At 41.8% G+C, this 13,460-nt stretch overlaps 1 protein-coding gene across 2 annotated transcripts in view; it reads right to left on the reverse strand.

Annotated features, from left to right (window-relative positions):
- The window catches only part of vps13d (vacuolar protein sorting 13 homolog D), a 216,010-nt gene that overhangs the window by 119,436 nt on the left and 83,114 nt on the right, over positions 1 to 13,460 (reverse strand). The window contains exons 39-45 of one of the 2 annotated variants that reach the window (XM_078425504.1): positions 12,472 to 12,546; positions 9,298 to 9,315; positions 6,082 to 6,187; positions 5,322 to 5,474; positions 4,918 to 5,053; positions 3,828 to 3,875; positions 724 to 874 (exon numbers count right to left, since the gene is read on the reverse strand). In XM_078425504.1, coding sequence (XP_078281630.1) covers positions 724 to 874; positions 3,828 to 3,875; positions 4,918 to 5,053; positions 5,322 to 5,474; positions 6,082 to 6,187; positions 9,298 to 9,315; positions 12,472 to 12,546 — 687 coding nt within the window. The remainder of the gene's footprint in view (positions 1 to 723; positions 875 to 3,827; positions 3,876 to 4,917; positions 5,054 to 5,321; positions 5,475 to 6,081; positions 6,188 to 9,297; positions 9,316 to 12,471; positions 12,547 to 13,460) is intronic. The other variant, XM_078425505.1, reaches the window with a different exon arrangement.

The raw sequence follows: 13,460 nt of genomic DNA on the forward strand, positions 1-13,460 counted from the left end.
AGGCCTGTCCGGCCCTACCAGTCCACGCCGACCATTCTCCCTGACCTAGTTTCATCTACCTGCACTCAGACCATAACCCTCCAATCCCCTCCTATCCATATACCTATCCAATTTACTCTTAAATAATAAAATCGAGCCAGCCTCCACCACTTCCACCGGAAGCCCATTCCATACAGCCACAACCCTCTGAGTAAAGAAGTTCCCCCTCATGTTACCCCTAAACCTTTGTCCCTCAATTCTGAAGCTATGTCCCCTTGTTGGAATCTTCCCCACTCTCAAAGGGAAAAGCCTACCCACGTCAACTCTGTCCGTCCCTCTCAAAATTTTAAAAACCTCTATCAAGTCCCCCCTCAACCTTCTACGCTCCAAAGAATAAAGACCCAACCTATTCAACCTCTCTCTGTCGCCTAAGTGCTGAAACCCAGGCAACATTCTAGTAAATCTCCTCTGTACCCTCTCCATTTTGTCGACATCCTTCCTATAATGGCATGATCCTTTGTAGGAATTGCCTTGTTACCTTAATGATAGCGGAGTCAGGGGGTATGGGGCGAGGGCAGGAACGGGGTACTGATTGTGAATGGTCAGCCATGATCACATTGAATGGCGGTGCTGGCTCGAAGGGCCTACTCCTGCACCTATTGTCTATTGTTTTAGTACTGCTGAATTGCAGATGGATTTCCACAGAAAAATCTCAACTTAGTGCCGCATGGATTAATAACTTACTGTCTGGAGCAGATGGACTATCCAATCTCAGTTCCATGGGCACCTCCAGTTTGTTTTTCACTGTCAGTGCCGAGCGGACTGTTATCACTTTCCTTGCGCTTCCCTCAAGAGTCACGGAGAAGACAACCCGGACAGGGGGAAGAGCTGAGAACTGCAAGGTAAGAGAGAAGAGTGAAACACTTTACTTATAAAGGATCAAGTGTAACACATTATTAATAAACGATCATAGCTATCTGTGCAATGGTAAAACCTACAAGCTTATCTGCAGTACTCCCTTCAGTACGAAAAACAAGATAGATTATTTTAGGAAATAAAACTGTAGATGCTGGTTAAAATCGAAGGTAGTCACAAAATGCTGAAGTAACTCAGCAGGTCAGGCAGCATCTCGGGAGAGAAGGAATGGGTGACGTTTCGGGTCGAGACCCTTCTTCAGACTGATGTCAGGGGAGGGGGCGGGATCTGCCCCCTCCCCTGACATCAGTCTGAAGAAGGGACTCGACCCGAAGAGTCTGAAGAAGGATCTCGACCCGAAATGTCACCCATTCCTTCTCTTCCAAGATGCTGCCTGACCCGCTGAGTTGCTCCAGCATTTTGTGTCTGTCTACAGATTAGTTTATCCTTTACAACTGGGTGCAATTAAATTTCTTATTCACATGAAGCTCGCAGTAAGCAATATACATAATTATAACAATGAAAATAAAGACGAGTGGAAAAGTCTATATTTTGGATATTAAACTCTTAATCTAGTTCCACAGTTTAAGAATAAGGGGTAGGCCATTTAGAACGGAGATGAGGAAAAACTTTTTCAGTCAGAGAGTTGTGAATCTGTGGAATTCTCTGCCTCAGAAGGCAGTGGAGGCCAATTCTCTGGATGCTTTCAAGAGAGAACTAGATAGAGCTCTTAATGATAGCAGAGTCAGGTGGTATGGGGAGAGAGCAGGAACGGGGTACTGATTGTGGATGATCAGCCATGATCACATTGAATGGCGGTGCTGGCTCGAAGGGCCGAATGGCCTACTCCTGCACCTATTGTGTATAATAGTCTGAAGAAAGGTCCGAGACAAAAAATATCACCTATGTATTCTCTCCAGATGTGGACCCGCTGGGTTAATCCAGCATTTTGTGCCTATCTTTGGTAAAAAAACAGCATCTGCAGTTCCTTTTTATTATATTATATTCCAATAATGCACTAATTGTTAAAATCTTTAATAACTCAGTAAATGATTGGATGCCATATGTTAAATTATTCACGCAGACCCGGCACTGGTAGCTCCCAAAGGGGTTAGATTATCTCCTGAGCCGAGCATTGAGTATTCAGATATATATTTGATAATGTTAGACTCACGACCTGACTGAAGATACACATGGAAGAACATGCACACTTATTGTTTTAATTACTAATCATGTTGGCATGATATCTAAAAATGCTTTATTGTTCTGAATGTAGATAAATATAGAAGATAATGTGAAAACCGTGCTGTCTGATAAGTGGCAAATAGATGCTGGTTGATGGAGAAATATTGCCTGAACACCAGGAAAACTCCCTGTTTCTCTCTTAATTGTTCTACAAAAACTGGAGTTCAAAAATATACACACGAGGAAATAATTGTAATTTAAAATATATATTTCTAATAGACAATAGGTGCAGGAGGAGGCCATTCGGCCCTTCGAGCCAGCACCGCCATTCAATGTGATCATGGCTGATCATTCTCAATCAGTACCCCGTTCCTGCCTTCTCCCCATACCCTCTGACTCCGCTATCCTTAAGAGCTCTATCTAGCTCTCTCTTGAATGCATTCAGAGAATTGGCCTCCACTGCCTTCTGAGGCAGAGAATTCCACAGATTCACAACTCTCTGACTGAAAAAGTTTTTCCTCATCTCAGTTCTAAATGGCCTACCCCTTATTCTTAAACTGTGGCCCCTTGTTCTGGACTCCCCCAACATTGGGAACATGTTTCCTGCCTCTAACGTATCCAACCCCTTAATAATCTTATACGTTTCGATCAGATCTCCTCTCATTCTTCTAAATTCCAGTGTATACTAATGATACAATCATTAGTATACACTGTGTAATCATTAGTATACTAAATTCCATTGTATTTCTAATGATACAATGCTGATGTATTGAGAGCCCATCCAATGCTCAGACTAGACTGTTTAAATTCTACTGTTCAGTGTGTTCTGGGGATCACACAAACCTGATTCAAGAAATAATATCACAAAACAGAATGAGCGGGAACTCTCAGAAGAAGGAAGAAATACAAAGGTGTAGTGGCCTGCCTGGCCAGAGAAAAGGCTGGATGCCAGGCAGGTTTAGTAAAGGTCTCTACTCACAGCGAAGTCCACCTCGGGATAAACCACACCTCCCAACGGGCTGACGCTTAACCCCTTAAGCCTATCCGTCAAGTGACGAGGGGGCTGACCCAAGGAGTGGTCTGATACCCTGGGACCGCCACAGGACCCCCCCCCCCGAAGAACCGGAGGTACAAAGCGGACAGGAGGGCGCACGAGGCGTCCAGCCCGGGTGCGCAACACGCCGGGCGCAGGGACCGGCGACTGACTGACAGGTGGAGGGGACGTAGCAGACACTGATGGGGGTAACGTGGACGGAGGGCGACCTCGCGGGCGTGGCTGCGCAACCGGCACCACGTCGGGGTCACCAATGTAGTGGCCTGGCGGAGTGCAGAGAAAAGGCTGGACGCCAGGCAGGTTTAGTAAAGGTCTTTATTTGGCTGTGAGCTTCTACTCACAGCGAAGTCCACCTCGGGATAAACCACACCCCCCAACGGGCTGACTCTTAACCCCTTAAGCCTGTCCGTCAAGTGACGAGGGGGCTGACCCAAGGAGTGGCCTGATACCCAGGGACCGCCACAAAGGAATGTAAATATAAATGACACAATCTATACATCATAATCATAAACAGCATGGTGACAACTGAGACATTCTTGCAATACAAATTTCCAAAAATCACATCCCTGGCAATTTGGAAAAAATGACATTTAAAATAATAGTAATTCAGCACAAAATTGCATCATAAACCAATTTTAAAAAGTAACATTATTTTTTTAAGAGGGTTGTGATCAGAGAGTAAAAGAATGCTTACATAAACATGTGGATGTATAATATTGGTCTTGCTAATGGGACTTCCAACCTGCGGCACAAAGAAAGTAGACATACATTACAAAAGCAACATGTGTTAAGTCTTATGACTCTTGTGCATCAGCATCTGAAATCGTGTAGCTTTCATAATATACTTTTGCATATAGGGGCAAACAATTAACGATTGAGATGGAAGGTTTAATTTGAACCACCAACTATCGGGATCAGAATTAGCTCTTTTACATTTAATATTTCACTCACATCAAAGAGCTTCTGATCTGATCAAATTAATAAACAGAGGCAGAAAAGGCTATATATTACCTCTCGATTGTGTTCAGCGAATTATCATCAGGGAATTTTACTTTACAGATGGAAAAAAACAGTTTTCTTCCTCTCTCCTGTATCTTTGACGTAGAAAGTCAACTTGGCCCAAATAGTTCATTTCTACTATGCTCAATTCTCCATGCTACCTCATCTAAATCTTTCTGCAAATCCAGAATCCCCTTCTCCTCAAAGGATTGTAGGAATTTCCCTTAAATTTATCGGTACAATTTGAAACAACTGCCCAATTTCCTGGAAAATGTTTTAATATAATTTTTCTAGTCAGTTGTATTGCGCCTTTTAACTCTATGCTTGTGGACAAATGGAGATATGCCTAAGGCTACACTATCAAAACCTTTCATAAATGTAAAAACCTTGAATAGATTACTTCTCAACCGCATCGTTTCATAAAATCAACCTGTTCATTCTATCCCAATTAGTGTCATTTTATCAAACTATGTAAATGGTTTTTGCATCCTTTTGAGTTTTTCTATTTCTTTTCGTAAGATGGTAACCTAAAATATATATGTGGTCCTTCTACTGTAACCAAAGTGTTGACTCAAGTTCAGCAAACCTCTCTAGACTTTTTAAAAAAATCGTAAGGCTATGGATGATATCGCCTTATATGCTATTTAAAAAAAACAAATTATTATTTGCTAAAAAAAATTCTGAAGCAGTTGATTCTTCAGAATCTCATGTTACAGCTAAAAATACAGAGTCTTTGAATGGTATAAGTTTTGACAAACTACGTGCAGGCAGTTAATCACAGTTACCATGGATGACTGGTTGTTGCGATCGGGTGCTGCACAGCGGAAGAAGATACCGACTTTATCCACAGACACTGGGCTCACTTGCTCCCACCCGTTCACCCGGACCAAAAGCTGATGAATCTTCAACTCATGGGTGTGTCTGTTGGTACAAATGCAAAGTGTAGTAACATTACTACATCAGCCATGATCACAGTGAATGGCGGTGCTGGCTCGAAGGGCCGAATGGCCTATTCCTGCACCTATTGTCTATTACATTACATGCAATTACATTACACAGTTTACATTACATTGCAGTTATGGCTACACAATTTTACACAGCACATCTAACGCAGACCAACGCAGCACAAATACCGTTACAACAGTGATGAGATTATAGAAGGAATGCCATGCCATCTTGTTTCACACACCTGTGCCTTAGTTTTTCCCTGGCTTCAAACTCGAAAGGAACTTCTTCTCCTGGGAGCACCTCACGCCATTGACTGACATTGTGCTGGTCGTCAAGGTCAGCCACAGTTGCTTCATGCATGTACCCCGGGCTTTCGCTGTGAGACAGGGCCACTCTACAATCAAAAACAACATCTCCTTCACTGCGGGTGCATCAAACTACTCTCACTTACAGTCACAGCATCAGTCCAATAGAATGACGATTCATATTGAAGTGAGTACTTTCAATTCTGAAGTTATAAAAATAAACTTAATTTGAGGAAGAGGGGACAGTTGGAAGAAATGCCAAGCAAGTCAACTGCTGCTGAATGATCAATGACATTTAGCATGGATATATCTGTTCATGTGATAGTAGAATTAGGCTGTTCAGCCCATCAAATCTACTCTGCCATTCAATCATGGCTGATCTATCTCTCCCTCCTAACCACATTCTCCTGCCTTCTCCCCATAATCCTCGACACCCGTACGAATCAAGAATCTATCTATCTCTGCTTTAAAAATATCCAATGACTTGACCTCCACAGCCGCCTGTGGCAATGAATTCCACAGATTCACCATCTGGTATTGGTTTTCGGCATAGCAATCGGTAAACAGATTAGCAATTTCTATGAGTGCATCTTTGCCAATGACCAATCTAAAGGATAAAATCTAATATTTGTAATGGAATATCCAGCCATCAGCCATTATTAGAATTTAAGATGCCACAAAGAGAACATTTTGTACCTTGTTGGAGTGGTTGTGAGCGTGGCAAACCACAAGGTGCATCCCGTGTGGTTCCTCAGAGCGTAAGGCACAAAAGGTTGCCGACGCTTCGGTATCTTCTCCTCTGCTGCAAAAGGAAACAAATGAATTAAAAGACACCATTGATAGGGAGTAGATCACCGTAAACCTTATTTGCCCCAGATCGCCACACAAACCAACCTCCCTTCCATTGACTTCATCCACACTTCACGCTGCCTTGGCAAGGCCAGCAGTACAATCAAGGACAGGTCCCACCCCGGCCACTCCCTCTTCTCCCCTCTCCCATCAAAGCAAGAGGTACAGAAGTGTGGAAACACACCCCCCCAGATTCAGGGACAGTTTCTTCCCAGCTGTTATCAGGCAACTGAACCGTCCTACCAACAGCTAGAGAGCTGTCCTGAGCTACTATCGATCTCATTGGAGACCCTCAGACTACCTTTAATTGGACGTTACTGGACTTGAACTTGCACTAAACATTATTCCCTTTATCATGTATTTGTACACTGTGGGTGCCTCAATTGTAATTGTGTATAGTTTTTCCGCTGACTAGTTAGCACGCAACAAAAACATTTCAATGCACCTCGGTACACATGACAATAAACTTCCCAGCACCCATGAAAATAGTAGTTTGGCAGCTGGGAGCCTTGCTGGCGGATGCTATTAAGGAGCACGTAGGGATGTGACTGTGCATGACTCAGGATGTAAATCATCATGCTGAGGTTTCACCAGTTCATCATTTTTTTTATTGAAGGGCCAAGTTAAACATAAACTCAGACGTTACGCTGAATCACATCTTACAGGTGGCACTTTTTCTTATTAATGAGACACATCCAGTTTTCAGGATTGAACATCGCTGGCAAGGCCAGCATACATTCTCCATCCCCAATTACCCGCGGGAATTTAGTGTTGTAAGCCACGTTGCTGCAAACATTCGAGTGAACATCAGGATTGGTAGGTTCCTTGGCCTCTGTATATTGCCTGTGTGCTGTGGAGGTGAAAGTAGATAATGCAGAACTAGTGTGTACAGTTGATCAATGGTCGGCATGGACTCGGTTGGCTGATTTTCATGCTCTATCTTTCAATAGATCAAACCAATACTCCTACAGTGCTGTCGAGTGGGCCTTCCAGAGTTTAGACCCAGTAATGATGAATATATTTCCACATCAGGACGTGCAGGGGATCTTCTAAGTTGCGATATTTCCATATGCTTGCTGCTCCAGCCCTACTTGGCAGTATGGGTTGTGCGTTTGGGAGGTGCTTAGTGAATTTGTTGAGTAAACGCGATGCGTTTTTGCAAATGGTGTACACTAACACCATTGTGCACTGCAGGTGGTGGGAAGGAATATTTAGGGTGGTGAATGGCCTTTGGGTGGAGGGAGACTGGGAACTAGTCTGGTAGAATGTTTCATGGTGAATTGTGCGAGCGTCTTGTGAGTTGAAGCAGCTGCACACATCCAGACCAGCACAGAGTATCCCATAATGCCCCTCACTTGGCCTTGGAGATTATGGAGAGGCTTTGAGCAGTCAGATGAGTAACTCGCCAGAGGACAGCCAGACCAATGCTTGTGGCCACAGCATTTAAATGACTGCTCCAGATGAGTTTCCAGCTAATGGTGATTCCCAGGCTCTTGTCTGTGAGTGCAGGAGTATTTATAAGCACATTAGAAACAAACACCAATATCAATGAATGTCAAGGAAGGTTGGAAATTGTAATTATTTGGAACTTTAATGGCACTGTTGTTACTATCCACTTATCACCCCTTGCCCATATGTTGTATTGTTGGGTATTTTTTAGGATCAAGTTATTTTGTAAAGTATTTTAATAAACAAACATTATTTAAAATTAACAGGATTGTAAAAATATTAGACAAAATTAATTTAATAAACTAATGTTAATCAAATATTTATCAGGATTCTTTTAGAAGAGAATCTATGATGAGAATTGAGAAATATTTGTAAACACCATCGCGAAGATCATTAGCATGGGATTAAATTTCTGCGAATAAATGAAGATGGTGACTTTTAATGATAAAATTAAACACTTGAAATTGTGTCCCTTAATCCAGTCTAGCCAATGCAGTACTGTTGTTGGAATAGCAAGGAGCTGCCTTCATAGTGCAGTTAAACGATTTGGCAACGTGTGGAAGGAATATCAAATTTTACGAGCATGCTACCAACCATATAGCTATATGTGTGTGTGTGTGTGTGTGTGTGTGTGTGTGTGTGTGTGTGTGTGTGTGTGTGTGTGTGTGTGTGTGTGTGTTTATAAACAGTGCGTACATCTTGGTTTCTATTACACTCAGCTGGCAAGCTTGGCATTATTTACTTGCAAATGTGTGATTTCTGTGAAGACTTTTCCAGCAATTTTCAAGACCCAGCTCCCAGCTCACACACTCTGCTGGGATGAGCAATGATGGGCCATTCTTAGTCACGTGTGTGGCCATGTGAGGTCACACACGTGACCAGTCATATTTGACCTCTTACCCTAAACAAACATTGTCAGCAAAACACATAAAAATTTCACTTGATAAACTTCGACCTAAGTCATATATACAGTACAACACAATATACCTGTGATGCTTCCAGAATTAGAAGAGATGTATTCCACAATTTTTCACATTTTTGGCCACACATGACTAAGAATGGCCCTGATGCTGTTACATAGCAGTTGTTTCTTACACCCGAAAAATCACATGATGAAAGGTGCCTTTTGCTTTCAACAATCATGGGCCTCTTGTCTTAACTTGTAACAATATACAATTTTGATGTTTACAATAATAAAGAACATATACAGTTCATATTTTAAACAAAAATCAGAATGTGTCTATTTGTAAATGTGAGGAGTCATCTTGCTCAGCACATGATACATCATCATCCAAGAGTGCATGTACTGTGGCTTCTCCAAGTTCCAGAACATCAATTTCAACAATCTAGAAACCAGTAACACCATAAATTGGGTGTGCCTGATTGATCTGTCTGGTGCACTACCCAGCTGAGAGTGTGCAGGAAGGAACTGCAGATGCTGGTTTACACCACAGATAGACACAAAATGCTGGAGTAACTCAGTGGGTCAGGCAGCATCTCTGGAGAAAAGGAATAGGTAATGTTTCAGGTCGAGACCCTTCTTCACAACTACATACACCGATGTGAAAACTACCCATAGATTTCAACCTATGAACAAAACAATTGGATAATTACCTAAGAATTGGCTTGGTCCTGAAGCATAATATGAAAAGAGAAAGAATCATTTTGTACCATAAAGAACAAATGAACAGAAAACCAACTTATCTATTTGATGCTCATGTATAGTACACTAAATAGCTCTTGAAATTTTTTCCTGTCCTATAATCTTGGTCTGCTGAGTGAAACTCAGAGCTGCTAAAAAGCAAACCTCACGTCTGAGACAAATTGCAATTGGGTACATCATCATGGGATTATATTAAATATTGATACTTGATCCTGGCATGCTCAATTGCAACGTTTCACAAACTAGTCTTAAATGAAAATCAAAGAAAATCTGAAAGGTTTTATGTACATCTTTGTAAGTGAGTTCATCACCAGATCCAGAAAAAAATACATTCTCCTCAGTTAAAAAAATGCAAGGGAGGAAATTACAGAGTGTAGGAAGGAACTGCAGATGCTGGTTTAAACCGAAGATACAGATGGAGTAACTCAGCGGGACAGGCAGCATCTCTGGAGAGAAGGAATGGGTGACGTTTCAGGTCGAACCCTTTCTTCAGAAATTGCACAGGGTTCCGATAATCATTTGTTGATCATCCCTTGCTACAGGAATGGTATTGGTGTGTTGGTTGTGAGGTTGCTCAAATAATTACAGACCAGTTTGTTTAACAAGTGGTGAGCAAATTACTGCAATCAATCCTGAGGGCCAGTGTAAACCTTCATATGAGATGTTTTCTTTATTAGCCCAGGAATAGATAAAAGGACATGGGAGGTTTATGCTGGAACTATACACGACTCTTGCTTGGCCATAGCTTTAGAAATGTGTAGAGTTCCGATCATCAAATATTGCACTGGAGAGGATGGAGAGGACATTTATGAGCATGTTGCCAGGATTAAACTTTTTACCTGAGAGTAAAGATGAAGGTAGAGCAGTTGACTTTGGAACAGGGGAGGTTGATTGGAGATTAATTTTGTTGTATAAAAATAAAAGGGGCCTGGATAGTGTAAACGGGAATAAACGTGGAATCAGAAACTGTGGGCCAAAGGGCCAGTTCCAGTGCTGTAATGCATTTAAAGTAATTTACATAAAGATAAGAAAGAAAAAGAGGATTTTTTCCCACTCGGATATGTTAGGGGTTGGGAACTCAATGCCAGAAAGGTTCATAATGGCAGAAATCCTCACCAAGGCCAAAAAGTTCTTATATGCGCACCTGAAGTGTTGTAACTTGCAAGGCTACCAATCAAGTGTGGGATGGTGGGTACTTTTCTGACTGGCACAAGCCAAATGGCATCCTGCTCTGTTGTAAATCTCCTGATTCTATGTAATCAGAGTTACATGGTAAAGGGAAAATAGAGCCAGCATCTTTTTATGTAGCATGCCATCTGTGAAATAACTGAAATAAAACACTGACAGCAAGTTGGACTGCTCTTCTTCCAGTTGGCTAAAACAGTCTCTATCATTACAGACAATACAAGGCAGCCTTCTGTACATTCTTGTACAATTCAAGAGAGGTCCAAATGATCTAGAGCAAGGGTTCCCAACCTGGGGTAAATTTACCCCCAGGGGGTACATTTCACCTCCCATTATTGTTATTTGTACTTAAAATAATAATGTTAAAAACAGTATTTTAAAATTTCCCCTTTGTCGGTTGCATTATTATGGTAGAAGTGCAAACTCAAATTACTGAAAACAGGGTGGGGGTAAATTTATTTTTGAAAAGTTGCCAGAGGTAAACGGAACGAAAAAGGTTAGGAACCCCTGATCTCGAGGATGGAACACATTTTGGTGTGTGCATGTGCGTGTATAATCTAGAGACATAAGAGTTTATATGTACTGGAATCTAGAGCAATAAATCTGCTGGGGAAACTCAACATCTCGAGTGGCAGCTGTGGGCGGGGGGGGGGGGGGGGGGGGGAGGAGGGGGATAGGATTGCCACCATTTTGGGTCAAAACCTTGCATCAGAACAAAGAGTGGAGAGGGGAGATAGCCAGTCTAAAACGGAGACGATTGTTGAGACAAAGCCCAACATGTGACTGATGCACTGAAGGGTGAGTGAGGGATGACGGGCAGATTGGGCCGGGTAGGGGAGGGAGAGGGTTGGATTTCAGAACAAGTGGATGATAGACTGAGGCCACGTTAAAAAAAAAAGGATAGACCGGGGGGGGGGGGGGAAGGTGAAGCTGGAACAGTTAGGTTGGAGATAATTAGAACACAAAGGCTCCCACGGTTGGAAGGTGATAATGGGAAGAGGTGAAGGATGGATGGAACCAGAACCAGGTGGGGGAGGGTGGGAGAGTGAAATGGGTGGGGAGTGGCTGATGGAACGTGTCGGAAGTAGATGGATGGAATCAGAAAGAGCTAATAGTGGACTGAAGGAGGGGATACGGAGTTTGAGAAAGTCGACAAAAATGGGAGGACCAGAAGATGAGTAGAAGGAGAATGGGGTGAGATAAGTAATCTTCATAACATTAAGCTACAGATTTCCCAGGTGGACTATGATGTGCCGTTCCATTCCTTTGCCTTATTCTTGCAATCAAGAAGGCACAGGACGAGCAGGATGGTGTGGAAATGGGAAGGAGAATTGAAATGGCTCACTCAGGATGGACACTGTAGGTACTGAAAATAGGTTGCCTTATCCGAATTTGGTCTTGTCATTTTTTAGGAGGGTACATCGGGAGGTTGGTAATCTGGATAGGTACGTAACCATGGAATGTGCTCAATAGAATATAAAGGCGACCTTCAAAGCAGCTCACACAATGGGATAAACGTTCCAAATTGGAGTAAAGTTTCAGCTGAGACAGAAAGACTCTGGGTTAGACGATAAATTTAAAAAAAAAGTTTACATTCGCATTTTTCTTCTGGCTGGCACTTGGGAGATCTTAATCAATGGCTTGCTTTGCACCCGTTTGTTTGGAGCCCTTCCACAAGTCTGACTAGCAGGGGGGGGAGAGGGGTGGAAAATTAACATTATTTGGGCACTTGGGTACTTGAGAGTGAAATGTACAAAGATACATGGGCACAAAACAGCAAAACAATGGATAATGTACCCCTAAGTCTGACTAGTAAACTGAAAAGGTTTAGATAAGAAAATATAAGACAATAGTCAAATGCTTTTTGTTGGCATGTTACACTGTATCGTATCTGTTAAAAATACATTGTTTTCACTTCTTCCCACTCCCAGGTACAGTACCTCTGGCATATATCTGCCGCTCCAGGTTGGTCAAACTGGCAGTGCTTCTCGTTCTAAGATAGGCTAGAGGGCTGTCTGGCAGAGAGAGAGAAAAAGGTTGAGTTAGAAAGTAAAAGGTTCACTTTCCCCACATAAACTTAGATTGAGAAACGTAATGATCAATAAATATGAGTACAATGATGATAGGTATAAAAATTAATGTTGTATTTTAAATGTTATACAAAGTCTATACAGATAACCCTCATTGTGAAAGGCCCGTGGGGTAGCGAGGGGGGAATGGTGTCCATTACTGCTGATTGTCTGTTATAACCCAGTAAGGGAGGTAATGAGTTACTAACATATGCCAAGTGCTTCTTAAGAGCTAAAAATACAAAAAGACAGTTTGTTGCATTGTTTATAGAGCATCATTGCATGAGTGTCAACCGAAGCAATTGCTTGCCTCCCACAGTGTAACTCGCAGTTCCTGTACTTAAAGATTACTTAAGGTGTCCGATTACTGTGGGCACGTTCTGTCCATTATAACCAAAATCCATTATAAAGTCCGTAATAAGGAGGGTAGACTGTATTATGAAGTGTCTATTGATGATTTTTAGGCAGAAATTTTAATTGACTTATTCTTAAGTTTGGGTTTCATCAGTCATTTAACAAGTACAAAAAGGATAATATTAGTATTTTGTTTTTCGGCGATGCAGGTTTTACTTCCCCGATGATGTCAACCTAGATTTAGCAATAATCAAAGTGCTCATTCAACACATTCAAAGTAATAAAAAGTCTCTAAAACTCATTGGCATTTTACAAACCATGTTAAACTGCATCTGCTTTGTATTAAAGAGTGAACAGTTTTGTTGAACATTTACTTCAGTATTGCATGCTGAAGCATTCTAAATCATCTTTATATTACTGACAGGTGAAGGGAAACCTTGTTTAATATGTTTGTCTTTTAATTGGAGATAATAACATAATTTAAAGTAAACATTTCATTCATATGG

This window comes from Rhinoraja longicauda, chromosome 30 (assembly GCF_053455715.1).
Source record: "Rhinoraja longicauda isolate Sanriku21f chromosome 30, sRhiLon1.1, whole genome shotgun sequence".
Classification (NCBI taxonomy): domain Eukaryota; kingdom Metazoa; phylum Chordata; class Chondrichthyes; order Rajiformes; family Arhynchobatidae; genus Rhinoraja; species Rhinoraja longicauda.